Source organism: Malaclemys terrapin, chromosome 8 (assembly GCF_027887155.1).
Source record: "Malaclemys terrapin pileata isolate rMalTer1 chromosome 8, rMalTer1.hap1, whole genome shotgun sequence".
NCBI lineage: Eukaryota > Metazoa > Chordata > Testudines > Emydidae > Malaclemys > Malaclemys terrapin.
The window spans coordinates 21,328,389-21,350,900 of NC_071512.1; the positions used below are offsets into that span (position 1 = coordinate 21,328,389).

At 46.1% G+C, this 22,512-nt stretch overlaps 1 protein-coding gene across 2 annotated transcripts in view; it reads left to right on the plus strand.

Moving 5' to 3' along the window:
• The first annotated feature begins 13,401 nt into the window (after positions 1–13,401).
• ADRB2 (adrenoceptor beta 2) overlaps positions 13,402–22,512 on the plus strand; it is a 67,636-nt gene continuing 58,525 nt past the window's right edge. Inside the window, exon 1 of one of the 2 annotated variants that reach the window (XM_054037670.1) lies at positions 13,402–21,720. In XM_054037670.1, coding sequence (XP_053893645.1) covers positions 20,535–21,720 — 1,186 coding nt within the window. In that variant the 5' untranslated portion in view covers positions 13,402–20,534. The remainder of the gene's footprint in view (positions 21,721–22,512) is intronic. The other variant, XM_054037671.1, reaches the window with a different exon arrangement.

Here is a 22,512-nt window from a genome sequence, read left to right on the forward strand (position 1 = left end):
GTCCACGCCCCTGTGCCACGAGGGGTAGGGGGACCATTGCTGCACACAGGCAAGCTGCATATGGGCCACGGCAGAAACCGCATTGCAGTAGAAGACCCTCCCTTGCTTCCCAGGTCACCCTCAGCAGCGAGATATCGTCCAGGACGAACTGTGGAAAATGTTGGGACAGTGTTCAGTGTAGGTGCCCCCTGAAGCTGTTGGCTCTCCCCAAGGCACAGAAACAGGACAGTGCAGCCCTGAAACAATCAGTCCCCCTTACTCACCATTTTGAGGCTCCCATGGGATATGTGTGCTCTGTTTCGGATGTGAAAATTATGCTATTGTGTAGACCCTGTGTGTTTTCTACTCCTTAAGTGCGGGGGGAATCATTACTCTGTCTGGTATAAACAATGCTGCCTCTGTTAAATGTTGTGTTTTGCCTATACAGCTGCATCAACCTTGAGACCTCAGCCGTCCCTCTTATCGCCTGCTCAGAGACTGCAAAGACTCAGGAAGAGACTGCAAAAAAGCAAAGAAGACATGCTGCAAGAAGTGATGTGGCAATCTATTAAAGAGAATGAGAAAGCACAGGACTGGAGGGAGAGAGAAAGCAGGATCCGCCAGGAAAACGCAGCGCACCGGCGGCAAAGCACTGCGCACCAGCAGCAAAGCACTGATAGGCTCATAAGCATCCTGGAGTGCCAAGCAGACGCTATCCAGGAGCTGGTAGCCATGCAGAAAGAGGAGCAGTACCGCAAACACCCCCCCACACACACAGCCCTTGTCCCCAAACTCTTTCCATTGTGCCCCACTGTCACCTCCAACTCACTTTTCCCAACTTCCATGTTCTTCACACCACCCGCTGCCTCCAACACCAGTATCTTCACCACCCAGCCCTGAAAACCACGACCCTTACCCTCTGCACTCAACCCCCATCACCATGCAGTATAGCTGTCCTGAAGTGCAGCACTCACTGCACAGCACACCAGACAGGACATACGCGAATCTGTGATTGTACCATTTCCCACTCCACCCCCCTTGTTTCTTTTCAATAAATAATTTTTTTTTCTTTTCAATAAATGGATTCTTTGGCTTTGAAAACATTCTTTATTATTGCATAAAGTAAAAGACTCCTTAGCCCAGGAAATAAACAGGCACTGCAAGTCTGCTTGTCTGTTTAGCAGACACTGATTCCTAAATATTGGAACTACTGCACTTCACTCCTGTGCAGGGCACCAGATATCACTGCTGGTTTTCAGCCTCAAATTGCTCCCTCAAGGCATCCCTAATCCTTGCAGCCCCACGCTGGGCCCCTGTAATAGCCCTGCTCTCTGGCTGTGCAAATTCAGCCTCCAGGTGTTGAACCTCGGAGGTCCATGCCTGAGTGAAGCTTTCACCCTTCCCTTCACAAATATTATGGAGGGCACAGCACGCGGATATAACCGCAGGGATGCTGTTTTCGGCCAAGTCCAGCTTCCCATACAGAGATCGCAGCGGGCCTTTAAACGGCCAAAGGCACACTCCACAGTCATTCGGCACCGGCTCAGCCTGTAGTTGAACCGTTCCTTGCTGCTGTCAAGGCTCCCTGTGTAGGGTTTCATGAGCTACGGCATTAACGGGTAAGTGGGATCTCCAAGGATCACAATGGGCATTTCAACTTCCCCTTCTGTGATCTTCCGCTCTGGGAAAAAAGTCCCGGCCTGCATCTTCCTGAACAGCCAAGTGTTCCGAAAGATGCGTGCGCGTCATGCACCTTTCCAGGCCAGCCTGTGTTAATGTCAATGAAACACCCACGGTGATCCACAAGCGCCTGGAGAACCATAGAGAAATACCCCTTCCGATTAACGTACTCGTATCCTAGGTGGGGTGGTGCCAGAATAAGAATGTGCGTCCCATCTATCGCCCCTCCACAGTTAGGGAACCCCATTTGTGCAAAGCCATCCACTATGTCCTGCATGTTACCCAGAGTCACGGTTCTTCTGAGTAGGATGCGATTAATGGTCTTGCAAACTTGCATCAACACGATTCCAACGGTTGACTTTCCCACTCCAAACTGGTTTGCGACCGACTGGTAGCTGTCTGGAGTTGCCAGCTTCCAGATTGCAATAGCCACCCGCTTCTCCTGTGGCAGGGCAGCTCTCAATCTCGTGTCCTTGCGCCGCAGGGTGGGGGCAAGCTCCTCACACAGTCCCATGAAAGTGGCTTTTCTCATCCGAAAGTTCTGCAGCCACTGCTCGTCATCCCAGACTTCCATGACGATGTGATTCCACCACTCGGTGCTTGTTTCACGAGCCCAAAAGCGGCGTTCCACGGTGCTGAGCATGTCCGTGAATGCCACAAGCAATTTCGTGTCATACGCGTTATGCGGCTCGATAGCATCGTCGGACTCCTCACTCTCACTGTCACTTTGGATCTTAAGGAATAGTTCGACAGCCAAACGTGACGTGCTGGCAAGACTCGTCAGCATACGCCTCAGCAGTTCGGACTCCATTTCCTGCAGACAGATCGCGCTGTACAGAAACCGTTGAAAGATGGCGCCAAAGGTGGACGGAAACAAAGGGATTTCTGGGATGCGAAGTGATGCATCACGGGGCATTGGGACAGGACCCAGAATCCCCCACACCCACGCCCCCGTCCCACAGCCCACGGCGCCAGAATGGGCAAAGGTGCTCTGTGGGATAGCTGCCCATAATGCACCGCTCCCAATAGCGCTGCAATTGCCGCAAATGTGGCCACGACACTGCGCTGGGCAGCTGTCAGTGTGGACAGACTGCAGCGCTTTCCCTACTCAGCTGCACAAAGTCAGGTTTAACTCACAGCGCTGTACATCTGCAAGTGTAGCCAAGGCCTAAGTATCAGAGCGGTAGCCGTGTTAGTCTGTATCCACAAAAACAACAAGGAGTCCGGTGGCACCTTAAAGACTAACAGATTTATTTGAACATAAGCTTTTGTGGGTAAAAAAATGCACTTCTTCAGATGTAGCCATCCTTCAACAAAAAAACTTCAAAAACAGACTTAAAAGAAAAACTGCAGAGCTACAATTCATTTGCAAACTTAACACCATTAATTTGAGCTTGAATAGGGACTGGGAGTGGCTGGCTCACTACAAAAGCAATTTTCCCCCTCGTCGTACTGCACCTCCTCATCAATTATTGGGAGTGGACCACATCCACCCTGCCTGAGCTGGCCTTGTTAACACTGGTTCTCCACTTGTAAGGTAACTCCCTTCTCTTCATGTGCCAGTATATGTATGCTTGTATCTGTAATTTTCACTCCATGCATCTGAAGAAGTGGGGTCTTTTACCGACGAAAGCTTATGCCCAAATAACTCTGTTACTCTTTAAAGTGCCACCGGACTCCTTGTTGTTTATGTCAAACTAAGTTACACATGGACCTAACCTATGAAACAGCCACCAGGGCAGAGAATTTCAAAGCCATCTGGGAGATCTGGACAATTCTAATGGGAATTGCGTTCAAGTCCCTCAGACAGCTTTGAAAGCATCAGCCCATTCCTTTTAGCTGTATGAAAATAGTGTGGTATGAATGTAACACTCATGAAACTAAGGATCTGTATAGTAGTTCTGGCCAGAGTTAGCACTGTCACTGAAATTAAATACCCATGGCTGGCCCATGTCAGCTGACTCCGGCTCGCGGGGATCAGGCTATGGGGCTGTTTAATTGTGGTGTAGATGTTCAAGCTTGGGATGGAGCCCGAGCTCTGGGACCCTGCAAGAGAGGAGGGTTTCAGAGCCCATACTCCAGCCCAAGCCTGAACATCTACACCCCAATCAAACAGCCCCGTAACCCAAACTCCGCGAGCCTGTGTCAGCTGACATGGGCCAGCCGCTGGTGTTTAATTGCAGTGTAGACATACCCTATATGGGCAGGAACTGTGCAAAATTACCATCGTGCATGACTGTGTCAATGCACCTTAATCCTGATCAGCTACATTCCTTGTGTGAGCAGTTTCAGGACCCTGGCACAGTTCTGCCAGTCCTGACAAGCAACAGCCTCTGCCATGCCAGTCCTAGGACACCCGCCCTTTCACACGTGCCTAGATACAAAGACCTAGTGCTGTGGTTACCCACATCAATCCTGACCTGCTACATTTCTTGCGAATGCTGGGCTGAGAATGACAGTCATAGCAAACATATATAATATATGCACATGTATCTATAATGTTCATATTAGATCCAGCGGGTCATTTGTGCTTACATTATAAATGAGGTAATGATGATTAAGTAACTCGCAAATGGCACCAGGAGACTGGAAGGGGTGTGTGTGTGAGGATTATATGTGAGTCATGAAGATAAAAAAATGTAGCTGCCCTTCAGGCCAACACAAAACCATATTTATTCCTCTCCCTATAAGACTCTCCAAATGGTGGGGATGGGAACAGGACAGCAAATGAAGGTGAGATTGTAGCATAGGTAGGCATACCTGATCTAGCGTTAATCTAGTTAGCTTGGTAGCAATCATAGTGAAGACATGCTAGCAACCTGACAACAACAGCGCCAGGGACCCTGGGTACATACGCAGGTTGCCAGCCCCTGTGCTGCCATGTCCCTCACCTGCACTAGCTCGATTAAAGCTAGCCTGGGTATGCCCACCTGTGCTAAAGTCACACCTTCATTTGCTGAGTAGACATGCTCACAGTATGGGCTGATGTATTCACATTTCACTCTCACCTGGAAATGCTCTGCACAGAAGAACCAATGCTGGAACCAGTGTTAGAAGTGAGACAGGAACTAGTCTCCACCACCCATTCAGTCTTTGGGCTCTCCACTCAGACTGTGTAAAAAGGGGCTGTTTACGGGGACTGGCTATAAAACAGCAACATACTAGAGTGGTGTTGTGCTGAGCCATCCAATCTCCCAGTTTCTCACCACTCCTAGCCCTCACAGGTGGCATATTCTCAAGGTTTCTCTTGGCTGTTTTGGAAATGTGGGAATCACTCTCCCTGTGTCACCTATCTCTCTAGGTTCCCTCTCTCTGCCTTTAACGCCTGTTAAGTGGCTACATCAACTATTGTGAAACCAAATGACTTTGACCTTTGAAGTGGGAAGTGAAGGGCTGAGGAGGGACCAATTCACTTTGGTATTATTTACAAGCATTCAAGTGCCATTGTATTTATGTATTTAACTTGTTGGGGCATGGGAAGGAGCCAGCCCATGATATGCCCAATTCATCTGTTAAACTTTGCTGTGCCTCCCAGTTTACGGCCCATAGCCCTCACCCCTGCCCCCAGTAATACCCCAGCAGTCTTGCTGAACTGGGTGCAACTGAAAGAAGAATTTGGCCCCATGTATCTAATATAAATAGGAAACCTGAGTGAAGCAACTTACTGTGGTAGCCCAGTGACTGAAGGGATCCCATAAAGACTAAGTGCAACGGCATGACTGGATCCCAGGGAAAGAGGCAGAGGACCCTGCAGGGAAATGCCATAGCAGGATCTCACTTAGGGTTTATCTCCACTGCTGAGTTGGCCTGGGTGACTGGCATCTGGTCTGAGTGACCGGGTTAGCCTAGTCTAGGTGTGAACAGCCACACTACAAAGTACAAAGTCCTACCTGAGTTACTGCGTCCTCACTGTGTGCATGTCCCCAGGACATACAATACCCCATGGTTCTTGGTGCTGCAGTAAGCTGAGTCGCTGCATGATTCTTTCCCAGTGAATTGTGGGAGAACTTGTCTGTCCTTCTGTGCACATGGAGGGAATTGTGGGAAGGCATTGGAGGACTATCGATACTCAGATGATTTAGCTTGTGTCCTCACTGCAAAGCGGGCAGGTTACCAGACAGATTGAGAACAGAACAAAAGTTCTGGCCCGCAACCCCAACCAGGCCAGCTAGCCTGTGTTGAAAGCACCCCCAAACTCAGGTTAGAGGACATGTGGACAGGAGGTCATTTGGGTCTACATCTGAGTAAGAGCCCAGGTTTCTCTGCAGTGAAGATACACCAGGGGTTCTCAAACTGGGGGTCGGGACCCCTCAGGGGGTCGCGAGGTTATTACATGGGGGGTTGCAAGCTGTCAACCTCCACGCCAAACCCTGCTTATCTCCAGCATTTATAATGGTGTTAAATATATAAAAAAGTGTGTTTAATTTATTAGGGGGGGTCGCACTCAGAGGCTTGCTGTGTGAAAGGGGTTGCCAGTAAAAAAGTTTGAGACCCACTGAGATACACCTTTACATTAGTTCCCTTCCCTGCAGAACAGCAGTTACAAAACCATGAATTAAAGAGAAAAATCAGTCCATTACCACACAATAGGATATAAAAACACCAGCCAGAGATTTAATTTCTTGGGCTATTAATGTACAATAACAATGCAAAACACCACTCACTGATACCATCACACAGATGAATGCCACATACAATAGTAAATTTAAAAGCAATTACATGCATTGTTTAAGAAATTGCACACAACATTTGTTTTGACTTGACACAGGAGGCCTGGGTGGATAAGGGGATTGGGTGGTCATGGGATACGACGCCTTTTGCTTCCAGGTGACCAGCTTGAATTTGGATCAGGTTGTTAATAAGCAGAAAAAGTTGATAGTGTCCAACAGGTGGATGGCCTGTGCAAGATGAGTTGGGGATGGGAAGAGATCTGAGTCCTGTTCTTAGTGAACAGATACTACATCACCAAAGACACCACCACAGTTGGCCTTAACAAATGCCAGAGAAAGATCAAGGAGTGAATGAGCTGTGGACGTTCTTCTCATAGACTTTAAGGTCAGAAGGGACCATTATGATCATCTAGTCTGACCTCCTGCACAACACAGGCCACAGAATCTCACCCACCCCCTCCTGTAACAAACCCCTAACCTATATCTGAGTTATTGAAGCCCTCAAATCATGGTTTAAAGACCTCAAGGTGCAGAGAATACTGTGCCTATTGCCATGGTATCTACTTATCTAATGTCCTTCTCACATCTAATGGTTATCCCAGATCAAAGTTGAGGCCCATTGGCCACAGATGGTGAGTAAGGAGATGTGCTGTCTCTGCCCATGTTGTACCTGTTCTAGAGACTTTAGTCTCCAGGGCTGACAATCAGACACCTTCCACCAGCCTTACATTCACTTGTAAAGACCCCCTTCCCAAAAACTATTGACATAAAGAGTGCTTGTGCCCTCATGCCACAGGGATAGATGTGTTGCTAAAAAAGAAAATGCTCCATCACCCAACCAGCCTGTGAGTGTCTAACAGAACTGGCATAAACCGACCATATGCCCCCATTTGGACTCTTACCACCTGATCCCATTTTTAACAGCAGACACGTAACTGGAAGAGTGGCTTGTAGAACATGCTTTATGGAGTGCAAAAAATATAAGCTGCATGGACAATTATCAATGAGAAGATTGTTCTTGGTTTGATCGTCATTATTATTTACATTATCATAGTGTCTAGGAGCCCCAGTCATAGACCAGGATCCCATTCTGCTAGGCACTGTATAAGCATGGAACAGAAAGATGCTCCCTGCCCCCAAAGAGCTTACAATCTAAGTATAAAAGAAGAGACAACAGATGGATCCAAACAGACAGTCAGGGAAACCAGGACACAGCAAGACAGTGTCATAGGTGTGGCCTTAGAAAACTTTATTCTTACCCTAGCCAACTCCCTCCCTGTCTGTGAAAGAACCAACCAGGAGAGCAGACACAGACTGACAGGGAAAGGGCTGGCTCATATCTGAGACAACCAGACAAAACGATGCTGTGGATTGTACAGCAGGGAATGAATAACTACCAGTCACTGTTTATGTAGCCCTTGCCACCTCACAAACACTAATGAATGTGTCCTCCAGACACCTCTGAGAGGTAAGGAAGTGTTATTCCCACTTTATAGGGTGGCAGCCGAGGCACTCAGAGATCAAGAATAACATTTTCAAAAGCACCTAAGTGATTTAGGAGTCTAAATCCCACTGAACACAACCCTTCTTTATAACTTTCAATGGGAATTAGTTTTCTAAGTCACTTAAGTCACTTTTGAAAATGTTAGCATAGGTGACTTGCTCAAGGTCAACCGACGACACCTGTGGCAGAGGCAGGAACCGAACGCAGCTCTCCTGAGAGCCAAATCAATGCTTTAACTACAAAACTATCCTTCTTCACTTTTCATCCTTTCCTTACACTTTCCTTCTTTCACACTTTGTCAGTGGCTGGACTGTGATCCCTCATTAGGTTCTGACTGTATCAGCCAGTGAGGGGATTGGATTCTCACTAGCTTGAGTGAGAAGCTGAAAGCAGTTCTTCCCCTCCTCCACAGCTGACCTTCTTGTTCAGGACAGAACACTTGCTGGCCCTTCCCTATGGAGAGAAACTGGAGGAAGGAGAGATGTGACAGTGTTTTTTATATCAGGAGCAGAGGGGCAATACTTCACTTCCACTTCTTCATACCCTGTTGCTTCATTACCAGATCTCCTCTTTCACCCCCATGACTCCACTCTTCTTGGCTCTATCTTCCTTCCATCAATCCTTGGAATGATCCCATAGAACTGAAAGAAAAATCTCTCTGACCAGCAGGCACACAAGCTATTTTGGGTTTGATATGCAGCAGATTTGATAAGAAAGCTCTCAGGAAAAAACAAATTTCCTCTTGGACTAAATAGAGCAGGGCACATACTGAAGCACATAGAGTTCCCTTTCCTATAATCTCATTAAGTAGCCTTTCTAAAATTAGAAACCAGGGGTGAAATCCTGGACCCATAGAAGTCAATGACAAAACTCCCATTGATTTAAGTGGGGCCAGGATTTCACTCTCAGTCCATTGCCATCCCACATCCGTGGTTGAAATGGAAGAAGGGTTCTTTATGCTTTCCACCATGTTGCTCCTTCTTGTTGTTCAAGTCCCCACAGTTTTAGTAGCATCAATTGATTTACATTAGAAATCTGTAAACCCTGTATGGTTTGAGTCCTGCCTAGTGATAATAATGATACACAGCATTTTTATTTGGCTTTTCCTCTGAGGATCTCAGAGTGGGTTACAAAGGAGATTAAGGATAATTACCATCATTTTACAGATGCAGAAACTGATGCACATGCAGGGGAAGTGATTTGCCAACGGCCACACCATGATTCTGTAGCAGAGTCATGAATAGAACCTAGCTCTCCTGACTCCCAGCTCTAATGCTATCCATCAGACTACACAGCCCATGTGGGAGACCTGGCTTTCTTGATGCCTCTAGAAGGGCTGGAATCAGCTGAGGTGCCCAGCTGACACTGCCTTATTTAAAAGTCTTGGGTCCTGACACTGCCATATGTAAAAGTCTTGGGTCAGGATGTTTTATCTGAAGGATCCTTGACTTGGGAGACCATTTCTCAAGCTGGTCCATCAGAGCCTGAATTTGAGGGCACGCTACAAGGCCCGAGATACCAGCTTTTGCCTGAGCAGAATATGGGGGAGGATTATGGTTACATTATTTTTATGCGGGTACTCTCCAAATGCAGGAACATAAGCCGTGGGCTCTTTATCAGTATTTACCATTCTCTTTATCAGAGCTGACTTTCATGTAGTAAACCTGATGTGGTTACTTCCTGTGGTACAAATTCATCCTTGGTGTGTAACTCCATTCACAGGGGATGATTTGGGGCCACGGTGTCTGACGGGAGAGGACTTGCTCTAGACAGGAACATTACAAATAACAATATGTGTTACCAGCAACTGAAAAGCCATGGAATGACAATTAAGAAAAGATTAAATCTTTCACCTCTGGACACCTGGGTATCTACCCTTAGCTGTGCATACATAGTCCATGTTGATTTCAGTGGGAGTCTTGTCCATATATGAGAATTTGGCTCAGAATTAGGTTACAAGTGAAAACTAGTTATAGGGATTTCAACCCAGTCTGCAAAACAACATAAAATTCCTACACTATTCACCATAAGAGTCAGTCCCTGCTCCAGAGAGGCCCAGGGACAGCATGGGGTCTGCAGCTCAGGACTGAGGTGCCATCCCAGAGCTTTGGGGAGGACAGGGAGGCGTAAGCATTAGAATAGCAGGGGATGTTTGCAGGGCAGGATCGAGGCCCATTGCCAGAGCTCTGGGGCGGAGGCACAGCCAGCATTATGCTTGGTGATAGCTCGTGCTACCTGTCACCCACATTTATGAGCACAAAATTCACTCACCAGCCCTAGTAATAATAGAAGCTTTTTCAAAAACACATTTATCTTTAACTATTATTTTGGAGCTTGCTTTATTTCCTCTTTTGCCTTCACATTGTGTCATTTTATAACCTCTATTCACCATTGTTATTGATTTATACTGGAACAATTTAGCACTTGTTCTGAAGACTATAAATTCCCAGTGTTCAGCTGTTGTATCCAATATCATATTTCATATTAAGCAGATCAAATATACTGGGGTGATTACTCATCTTGACCAGCTTCCTGTTCCCTTGGTCCTGTCTGAAAGGCAGTTCTGATTATCATAATCTCCAGCACACTCCACAGAAGGCAGAAAAAAGATCAGAGGATGTTGTTTAGCCTGCTGTAAAATAAAATACCCCGGCGCAGTACTCCTGCAGACCGCCCACACCATCCCCACATAGGGCCTGTTCACGCAAGGAGTTGACAGCACATTCAACGTCTGTTGACTCGGCTGGGCAGTGGAAATACTTTCCTCCTGACCTGGAAAAAAATTTCTGAAACACATTCAGCTCTTGACTATCAAGGGCCCTAAATCCAGACAGTGCCACTGTGATGTAGAGACCTGTCCACTGGTATGAGATCCACCAGGCTGATTTCACACAGCTGGTAATTATGGAAGATTGGGGAGATTTCTGAGTCATACTGTGAACTGGTTTTGTGTTGTCTGCTTCAGTTTGGAGTGTGACCTTCTTCCGGTCTCTTTGCACCCTCGTTTGTGAATTACAACAGTGGTTTCAACCTTTTTTCATTTTCAGTCTCCTAAAAAATTTTGGATGAAGGTGGGGATCCCTTTGGAAATTCAACCTGTGGTCCGTGGACCGCTACCATAGAAGTCTTAAAACTGAAAACTGACTGAACAGAATTCAACTACAAACATTGTATATGCTCGGCATGGCATTTGACACAGTGTGAGAAAGGGCACTAAACTGTGGGCTTCTAGGGTAATGACAATATTTCTGGTTTTTGACCTGTGGGCGGGGGTATTCATATACTTTTGATTGATCAGAAAAATGGAATGCCTTTTCTGGGATCTGAAACCTTTCGCAGACCCCTTAGACATAGTCTTCAGACCCTCAAGGGTCTGCGGATCACAGGGTGAAAAACACTGTATTAGAGCATCCATTTTGTAATGGGGACTTGACAACTCAGGGGAAGACTATGTCTGAGAAGCTGTGAGAGAGCAATCAGGGGCCACCAACATTAAATGACTCTCCTGCACTGGAACAATGGGTGTTCTACTGGTTGGGCCATTGCCTTTGCATGTCTGTCAGCACAGAAGCAGACAGGGGAGTTGGAATATGGAAATCTCTTGGCTGAAGCACATGGGGAAATAGGAGAGACTGTCTTAGAAGAAGGGTGCTTTTCTAAGCAAGAGGTCAGAGCACCACCATAGGCAAGAACACCAGACTTAGGAGAAAGAAGGCAGGAAGCTCACCAACCCCAGGACTCCTAGGAGGGGTGAGATCAGACTATGTGGTGTACATTCAGGATTTTACTGTCTATAACTCTCTAGTGTGCTTTATTAAGAATAAAGTATCTGTGGTTAAGAAATTCCGCTGCTAAGCCTGTGTTCCCTGCTTTCCTGCCACATTGTCCCAGCAGGGCTTATCTAGAAACTACAGCTCCCACAGTCAAGTGGACTCTGGGGGAATATGTCTAAGCAACTGTTGGCTTGGGAAGGCTGCAGCACTGGTTTCAGGGGATAAGGCAGCTGGATTCCTGGGTCCTATTTGCCCAAGAAGGGTGTCAGACAAAGGGTCTGTACCTGGGAGTGTGCCTGAAAGACCCAAAGCTAGGAGTCACTACCCACACTGGTGGGGCTTGGAAGTATGTGGGGCCCAGGACTTGGGTCCAGGAGAGAAAACTGGGCCAGGTTGTAACAGCAACATCTTCCAATCACTACTGACCTGGAATTGGATTGGTGACTTAGAGATGAAAGAAACAGTAGCCGACGGCTAATAGGCCGAGCTATCCAGTAGCCCAACATCGCTCCTTAAACAAGAGGAAGGATCATCACTGAATGAAGCAAGAAGTTTTTCTTTGTCATCTGCCACCTAAGGTGTCCTTCCATTACTTACAGCTCCTGCCAGCCTGACGACTGAGCCCCGGTCATTAGCCTAGATCTAACATAAATGTCTTCTCCATTATATAGGGGAGCATGTTTTCCTGGAGCTCAGAGGTGGCACATTCTCCTGCTGTGGGAAAGGAAAAGAAAGGGAGTGCTTCATATTTATTCCACGGTAAACCAAGCCCTTTGGCAGAAGTGTTGACAGATTCTGAAGGGAGCTCCCATCTAGTTCCTTTTTGGTTGTAGGAATGGCAGCTTCAGAGTGGGGACTCAAGAGTGAGTGTATAAAAGGTAGGAATGGGGGGGGGGGGGGGATCCTCAGGACTTTCAAAGGGAAATGGAGGAAACCCTGACAGGAAAAACTCAAGTTCATGTGTCACTTCAGTGTTAATTTCAAATCAGATTAAGGCAAGCAGGCTGTGGCTCAAAACAAATATAAACACGTTCCTTCTCTAGTGATTCATGGTGCCGGGTTAATCTCAAGTTGCCCCACCTTACAATTTAAAAAGAGAAAGATGAAGAGAAATAAAGAACCACCAAGCCAGATTATTTTGTTACCACAACAATCCCCTCATAAAAGCTACATGCCTCCTGCCAGGCTCTTTTGTTTGAAGTTGGGACAAATCCCTCATCAGCTGTGAACCCTTCCATTGAAGTTTCTGTTTTTTAATTCTCCACCACAACAGTCATACCTGCCACAGATGTTGCTGTAGGGACTGCATTCGATTTCTGCTGCTGGGCTCCAGAGCAGCACCCGTACAGCAATGGTCTGAGTGCATATTGCCTTTCCGGAGTGTTAGAGTCAAACTGAGGCCTGGTCTACACTAGAAAATTAGATTGGTTTCACTATGTTGGTTGGGGTGTAAAAAATCCACCCCCCCAAGCCACAAAGTTATGATGACCTAAGTCCCCATATAGACAGCGCTAGGTCAACGAAAGAGCTACTGCCTCATGGATACCTACACAGATGGGAGAATCCTTTCTATCATTTTAGGTAGCGTCTACACTGAAGTGCTGCAGCGGTGTAGCTGTACTGTGTTAAGTGTAGACAAGCTCGGAGAGACAAGGTAGGTGAGGTAATATATTTTATTGGGCCAACTTCTGTTGATGAGAGACACAAACTTTCAAGCTTAAACAGAACTCTTCTTCAGGTCTGAGAAATGTACTCAGAAGCTCACAGCTAAATATAAAGTGGAACCGATTGTTTAGCATAAGTAGTTAACTCATATTTCAAGGGACCACTGAAGGGTAAGTGGCCCGTTAACACTTCTCCATATGTTGTGATAGGCATATGTAGGACCCTTGGATCTTGAAAGATGTGTGGTGGGGGATGTTGATCATTGTAGCAGTGGAGATATGGCCACAAGTTTTGCATCTGTTGTTCTGGCAGGGTCTGGTGCTGTTTTGAGTTTGTGTGTCCTGGCCTGTGGGGGAGCTTGCTTGGTGAGGTTCTGGTCTTCTTTGAAGGCCAGAAGAGTGGGTTCAGAAAAGATTTATTTCAGGATGGGGTCCCCTTTGAGTATGGATTGTAACTGTTTGATGATACCCTTATGGGTTTCAATATGGGGTAGCAGGTGAAAAGTAGAGGAGTGAGGTTGAAGGTTTTATTTCTTTCTTGAATCAGATTCTCTCAGGGTATTCATGGAACAATCAATTACACACATACAAAATGGGAAATGACTGCCTAGGAAGGAGTACTGTGGAAAGGGATCTGGGGGTCATAGTAGATCACAAGTTAAATATGAGTCAACAGTGTAACATTTTGTTGCCAAAAAAAACAAACAAAAAACAAAAACAAAAAAACCCCATCATCCTCCTGGAATGTATTAGCAGGAGTGTTGTTAGCAAGACACAAGAAATAATTCTTCTCCTCTATTCGTCCCTAATATGGCCTCAGCTGGAGTACTGTGTCCAGTTTTGGGCACCACATTTTAGGAAAGATGCGGACAAATTAGAAAAAGTCCAGAGGAGAGCAACAAAAATGATTAAAGGTCTAGAAAACATGACCTATGAGAAAAGATTGAAAAAAATTGGGTTTGTTTATTCTGGAGAAGAAAAGAGTGAGGGAGCACATGATAACAATTTTCAAGTACATACAAGGTTGTTACAAGGAGGGAGAAAAATTCTCATTAACCTCTGATAATAGAGCAATCTTACTTCTGCCCCTTATAGCTATGTCCAGAGCAGATCAGAAATCCACACTAATTGTCCATCTACAACAAAGTCTGGTTTTATTCAGTGACTACAAAAACTAGAATGGGTCAATGTTATTTGAATAGTGGTATTGCGGCTTTGCAATCTTCTTTACACAGAAAGGGTTGCAGAAACACGTCCCAGAGTTTGCAGCATCCATTATGATGTGCACGTGGTGTCTTGTGAATGTTTTATAATGTTACTAGAGCTCCAATTTTATAGCTTAAAGTCCTGGAGACCTCTGAAGGCTTCACTCTGATAAGATGTCAGTGGTGCAATCCTGGAACCATTGAAGTCAATAGGAATTTGGCAATTGGCTTCACCAGAGCCAGCGTTTCACCTGGAGTATTTTCCCATACCCCCTCAAATTCATGCTATAAATATAATAGTCCCGATTCTTCACTATGTCTGATTCAGAGCTGCCTGGCCTTGGTGCAAGTTAGAGCAGGAGAGAAATCCTGCTCTAACTCATGCCACTGGCACTGCTGGCATAGGGGTCCTTCAACCAGCAGAGGATTGGTGAAGTGGACCTCAGCTCCGTCACCTGCTCAACATGTCTCCTCCTCCCCCTCACATCTAGGTAGGGAGAATTCGCTGCTGGTAATCTTTGGCTGGTATAATGGCCTCAGTGGAACAAAGAACCTGCCCCGTCACTTCTTAACAATACAATCAACTCTTGAAAACATTGTGTTGGAGATAACAAATGAGATTTTCATTTTCAGAGCAGCAGAGCACATTATATTAATTTAATAAAGCTGGGCAAGGCCCAGACAAATCAATCAATGGACCATCTTCATACAAAAACTCAATGAAATGTCTGTAAAGAGACAAGTCTCACCGTTTAAATAATACCATCATATCTCATGCCCATCAGGCACAAGGCCCTGTGAACCAATAGGTGCCTGAGCCAGTGGAAATCTTCCTTTCCCGACTGCCCCACTGTGCGCTGCTAACCAGGCAGTGGTTCATGGAGTCTATAAATCAACAAAGACTTAAAATGGTCTGAGTGGTTCTCTCCACCCAAATGATAGAGAGCTCTAGAGTTCTGAGATCAGTTGTGAGGGGAGCAATTGAGCCAGTTGCTAGAGGTAGATAGGGGTCTGTGGGTGTAAGAGAGAGAGAGAGAGAGTAGCAAGGCCTCCTGCAGCATTTTTGGACTTGCAAACAAATAATTCAGCATTTACTATCCCCCAGGTATTTTCCATTAAATTTCCTCTTCTTTTCAAGATATGATGTTTTTTTGCAATGATGCAAACAGGCATTGTGTGTGTGTGTGTGTGTGTGTGTGTGTGTGTGTGTGTGTGTGTGTGTGTAAAAGGAATTTTTAGGGATATGGCGATTGTATACATTGCAAGTTAGAAATAAATGTCATGAGATTGTCATATGCTTTTTGAACTCTTGGAGCAGATGTTTAAACACAATCAATAAATAATAGCATACCCCACAAAGTACAGTGAAGTGAACTTCCTACTTTATTCACAAAAAAATGTGTTGATCATTTTCTGATTTATTTGACCAGCTCTTAAGACAGGACAAAAAGCCAGTGGGTTTGGTGTTGTGACAAACCCAGATTCCCAAAGGTAGCTAGGTGCCTAAACTCCCAAGTGCATCCTACCTTCCCTTCCCTACTCCGCTTGCCCATTATCTCCTCTCAGATATTGCTCTCCTAATACCCTGCGTGCTCTCCCAATTATTTTTTTCAGTGTACCCACTGCAAACCATGTACCACTAGCTTTGGGGCAGGGGAGGGTTGAATGCATGTGCAAAAGAGGAATGGAAAGAGCAAGCTATTAAATGGTCTCAAAGCAACTGGGACTGCATTAAACAATTATGGACTAGATTTTCAGCTGGCATCAATTGGTGTAACTCAGTTTAAGTCAATGAACTATGCTGATTTACATCTGTTCGGGATCTGACCCTATAACTATGGATAGAGATGTATTTAGAGTATAACCCCATTTACCCAATCTCGGTTTAACTGAAATTCCTGTTTTAACATTCAGCATGCTTTGCTTATCCAAACCCTATTCTTTCCAAAGGCCTTGGATATTTCCAGTGGAAACAGGTGGTATAGACCATCAATTTTATTTTTTAAATATTGGTCATTTTAGTGATGTTAAAAATTCTGTGTGCAGGGGTGGCTTTTAACTACAAAATGTGGGGGTAGGGTCAGAAAATCTTGCAGTACTGTGGTTGATACTTCTTAAGAGAAATGTCTGCAACACTTAGCAAAAACCTCACAGCTTATTTCCTGTTTCTAACACCTCACTAGCCCTTCTTTTATAAAACTGCAAAACTTTTTAGAAACTTCCTATGTACAATGTAGCGCTCTATCAATAGCAGCTCTGGGCTGAAAAAATACATCCCCTAAGAGCAGCATTTGCATGACATGGGACATCTAGTGGCTTTGAAGCAGTAGGTTTTGAGAAGTTTGCTCAGACCACATGGCCTGAGAAGTGATGGGTACAATGAGAGAAGCAGAGCAACTGTAGGCAGGTTTACTCAGCAGAACTTAACATCTAGGGTTTTATTACTTTTACATTTAATTTTCTATTAGCAATAGAAAAATGAGGCAGAATCCTGAAACCCTATGAATGTTTAATGTCTTAATAACTTTAAAGTGTGATTCAACATTACTAATCCTTCAGAAATCTAAAGAAGATTAATCATCAGCCCTCTACTTCAAACCATCTAATTAAGAATAATATTTGCATTTGTATAGCACCTTTCATCCCAAAGAGCTTTGCAAACTGTGGGCCCCATTCTCCAAATGCTTGCATACATAAGCAGTCCCTAGGTGGTAGCTCTGCTGAAATCAATGGGATTACTCTTGTGAGTAAGGCCTGCTTCTGTGAATAAGGGTATATATGGGATTACTCTTGCGAGTAAGGCCTGCTTCTGTGAATAAGAGTGTGTGTATGTATGTGTGTTTGTATATATATCACCACTGAAATGCAGCTATCTCTTGTGTGGAGGGCAGCAGTTACCAGGTACACAGCACACTACACAACTATGGATGGAGGTGTATTTTTAGCCAAAAACACCACTGCAATCCTTAACCTTAAATGCCAGGAGATCTTTAAATCCATGCAAATCACAGCCCACAGGATCCCAGGTTTTAAAGTCATGTCCAAAAGACTTCACACACTGCATGGAATGCAATTTATCTCAGAAACAAGAAGGGCTGAGTCAATATGGTTTCATTATAAACAAACAAGCAGATATTAAACATAAAAGGCAAAATTATTTCCATTTAGATGAAAAGGAGCTTGCGGTAGTCTTTATTCCCTAACATAGCAAACTGCTTTTGGGGGAAATGCTTTTACACTCAGACCACCAGGTTAACCATATCTGGCTTCAGCATCACCCAGTGGAATGCACTGAAGTTATATGGTCAGCTCAGGCATATTTCTAACAGTATTTCTCAAGTGTTTGGGAAATCACTGAATAAATTTGTTCAGTACCATGGTTTTATTGGAGATGGGTCACAGCTGTGACTGATTACAAGCAGATGTGCATTAAGGAGAAACCTTTCCAGCTGTGGAGAGAAAAGGCACTCACTCACCCCATGCATGTGCCACAAATAATTTAAATTAAAAGTTATTAACCTTTAATTTGAAAAGATTATCTTTTGAGTGTACAGCCAGATAAAATAGGTACAATCTGTAATAACAATTCTGATGTAAGGTAGAGGGGGGAAAAAACTAAGAAACAAAGCTATGGTGTAAGAAAAGCACATAAAAAATTCCTTCCTCTCCTTGTATATTGCTTTTCTCCAGTCAAAAACTTCAAATTACAGCACAATCCAAGGCAAAATAAGGTCTTTCTATTAGCGTTAAGGGCCAGGATGAGCTAAACTGACTATAAAAAAAGACTATATTGGTCTTTAATTGTATATAGCCTCTGAGAGCACAGATGTAGCTCAAACAATGTGTCTGAGATTGAAGCCTCATCTCTTCCAGATTTCTTGAACTCCACTTCCCCTGCCATCTTCCAACTCAATCCAAGACACATGGTCTCCCTCTATTCTCTTTTTTTCTCTTGGATTTATCCAATTGATAGCTCCCCGGAAGACAGATAGTTTCCATCCAGGTACTAACAATGAGAAATCTATACTGTTGTCAGTATAGACTCAACACCTGTCAGGATCATACCTGTGGAAGCTTCCCTCCATTCCAGTTTTGCCCTGTCAGTTGATTCCATGAGTTTACATGACTTCCCTCTGCAATGGCATACTGTGCCTGCTTTTAAAACAAACATTGAAAAATATTAAAGGGACCGATCCTGCCACCCTTACTCCTGTTGAACCCTGTTTTGCTGTGCGAGTGTCCCGCTGAATGAGTCTAGCTCTAGCAGGAATAATTGGAGGAGGAGGCAGATTCGGGTCCTGTCTCAAAGTGATTGTGCCTAGTCAATATAACTCTGTTCTTTCGACTTCTAACTTCGCTTTCTCCAGACTAAATGATGCGTTGTATTTTCTTCTAGCCCTCCATAATCAGGAAGGAAGTTTTCCTTACACAGGTTAAATGACCTGGTTCCAGAGATCATGTGCTAAGTTTAGACATGCATTTAAAAGGAGGGTGTTGCAAGATAAATACTGTAATTAGAGAAACGAAGTCTATTTCGAAGCCTAATTTAGCAAACAAAGCAGTTGCACCTACTGCTCAAAAACTTTAATTTCGATCATATCTGCACATACCGATCTATATCCGATCATGTAACTTTGCTAAACGTTTAAAGTAGCTAGACAGATGGGTAGCCGTCTCAGTGATTATAACTACCTGCATTTCAGGGTACTGGCGGATTGGCAGGGAGGCTGTAGAAATGTACCATTCCCAGCGCTACGAGATGATTTTAATCAAAGCTGAAGTAGAACAACTTCAGTTCTAAGTAGTAACAGGCTGTTGGCAAACTGCCTCTGCGAGCTATACAGCAGGAGGTCCCCAGGGGATTAGGTGGTAAAGTGTGCAGAGAAGGTATTCCTCTTCGATCCCATTCAGCATCGATAACTTTTCACTGTACGGTTCCACAGGTGGTTTCTAGGCCAATCCACTTCCATAGGACCCTGCTGCAGCAGCTGTGTGTCTGCAAACACCCAAAGATCTAGCATGCATTTACTAGCGAGAGGAAATTACCTTGCTTGCGAAGCAGTAATGTTCGCTGGGAACTGAGCGTGGCGCACGCAAAACAACCTCACTGTCAATGCACAAGTGAGGAGGGAGGGTGAATGCAGAGAGTTGTGCGAAATTCCCCTCGGTCGCAGCAGAATCGAAACCTTCACTGCAAAAGGGCCGAAGTGTCAACAGTGAAACCAAAGCGCCAGGGAAGGCGCGTCTGCCTCTGTCAGCAAAAGCGCCTGGAGCCAGGGATCAACCTGCGGGCTGTGTTCCCAGGGAGCGCCCTGCTTTGAGAGGCAGATGCGACCGGGGCAAGCAGCGATCCGGGCTGCCAGGAGCGCCGGGGCTGGGGCGTAAGGAGAGGGAGACGTTTGCGGGCTGCAGCGGATCAAAGTGGAGGCTCCCCGGTCAACTAGGGGAGAGACCGCGACTGGGGCTGCGAAAACCACTCTAGGGGACAGACCAGCAGGAGCACCGGCAACACTGTCAGCCGTGTGTGTGTGTGTGTGTGTGTGTGTGTCCTGCTAGCAGCCCATTGGCTGGGGGCTGCCTGATGTCACGGCTGGGTGTTCCTATAAGCTCTTCAACACATAACGGGCTCAGGACACTTGTAGACAGGACTCCTGTCAGGGCAGGAGCTGCCCAGGCTGCCGCTGCAGAAGGGAAGGGAGGAGGCTAAGAGGGGAACAAACAAATGCAAATTCCTAGCCCCCAAACAATCTGTCAACAAGTCTAACTGCAAGAGGCCCCCAGCCCGGCCAAGCCACCGCCGGCATTTCTCGGGGGGCTGCCAAGCTTGGATCTCCTACAGCGCGCGTGTGACTGCTCCAGGGCACCGAGCGCGGGAGACAGCTGGCGTGGAAAGCGCGCGAGCGGAGCGCCGGCCCTGCGCAGTGGGCATCGGACCGTCCCAGACTTGCCTGCGAAGAGCCCCAGCGCTGTGCAGCGGGGGGTCGGACCCGGGGCTGCCCGAGGCTTGCATGTCAGCAGGGAGCAGAGCGCAGAACGTGCGCTGCTGCGGGTAGGAAGCCATGGGATCGGTGAGTCCCACCAGCCCTGTGCTTGCTACGGGCAATGTGAGCAGCAGCGAGGAGCCGAGCAGTTCCAGCCTGTCGGAAGACGTCTGGATGGTGGGCATGGGCATCCTGATGTCTGTGATCGTGCTGGTCATCGTCTTTGGCAACGTCCTGGTGATCACCGCCATCGCCAAGTTCCAGCGGCTGCAGACCGTCACCAACTACTTCATCACTTCCCTGGCGTGCGCCGACCTGGTGATGGGGCTGACCGTGGTCCCCTTCGGAGCCAGCCACATCATGCTGAAGCAGTGGAAGTTTGGGAACTTCTGGTGCGAGTTCTGGACCTCCTTGGACGTGCTGTGCGTCACGGCCAGCATCGAGACCCTCTGCGTCATTGCCGTGGACAGGTATTTCGCCATCACCTCCCCCTTCAAGTATCAGAGCCTGCTGACCAAAAGCAAAGCCAGGATTGTCATCCTCGTGGTCTGGGTGGTGTCTGTTTTGACCTCCTTCTTGCCTATCCAGATGCACTGGTACAGAGCAGATGGCCCGGACGCCAAACGCTGTTACAAAAACGACACTTGCTGTGACTTCTTCACCAACCAGGCCTATGCCATCACTTCTTCCATCATCTCCTTCTACTTGCCTTTGGTGATCATGGTCTTCGTCTATGCCAGGGTCTTCCAGGTAGCTAAGAAGCAGCTGAAGAAGATAGACAAATGTGAAAGGAGGTTTCATAACCAGAACAACAACCAGCAGGAGCAGAACGGGAGAGCAAGTCACAGGAGGACCTCCAAATTTTGCTTGAAGGAGCACAAAGCCCTGAAAACCTTGGGGATCATCATGGGCACCTTCACTTTGTGCTGGCTGCCCTTCTTCATAATCAACATCGTGCACGTGATACAGGACAAGATTATCCCCACTAACCTGTACATCCTCCTGAACTGGTTGGGATATGTCAACTCCGGCTTCAACCCCCTTATTTACTGCAGAAGCCCGGACTTCAGGTATGCTTTCCAGGAGCTCCTGTGCCTCCGGCGATCTGCCCTGAAGATGCACGCCAATGGATTTTCCAACAGCAACGGGAAAAGTGACTTCAACGAGGAGGACGATGGATATCAGTTGGGACAAGACAAAACGTGTGAATTGCTGTGTGAAGGAGCGGGGGCACCTGCCAGTGAGGACTTATTGCACTGTAAAGGTACTGTGCTGAACGGTTGCATTGAGTCCCAGAGCATCAATCATAGCACACACGATTCCATATTGTAGAGAGAGGAGCCTTTACAAAAAAAAAAAAAAAAAAGCCAAAACACCAGACCCACACACACAAAAACAAACAAACAAACAAACAGTCTAATGAAAAAGGCACCTATAATGTAGTAGCTGCAAGAGAACTAGCAACCTTCATACAAATATGTGGGAATGCCCCCTTCGGGGAGGGAGGGATTTGTTTATTTGTAGGATGTACAAAATCCTCTGGCAAGTACATATTTATATACACTGAGGGTTATTTTAAGACTGTGGATGAGGTTCATCCCATGAAGACTTGATGACTATTGTGGTGTTCTTGTTACTGTGTTTATCTACCTCATAGATCTAGTAATAATAAGCACGTAACTGCTGCCCTCAAGCCTAGGTGGACTCCTGTCTCTTTGGTGACTGGGCTGTCCCCCATCAGAGGAGAAGATGATAGGCCTGTCTATGAAGCCTTTACTTCAGGGACGAGTCAGGGTTCGATTTCCCATCGTTTGAGGAATCAAGGCTGGAGTTTACTTCTTTGTGCAGTGAATATTGGTGTTAGGATGACCTCACTGCACCTGTTTGTCCAAAGTCCTGTCCATTGTATAAAAGTATGGTGACAACTTTAAATGGCTTCACACTCAGTTCTGCTAGGAATGGCTCATCTCCCCCGCACCAAATCCCCATTAATCCCAGTTCAGCTGGTCAGGCTTCATGTTAGTACAGTAAACATACCTTTCAACTGCCCTTCCTT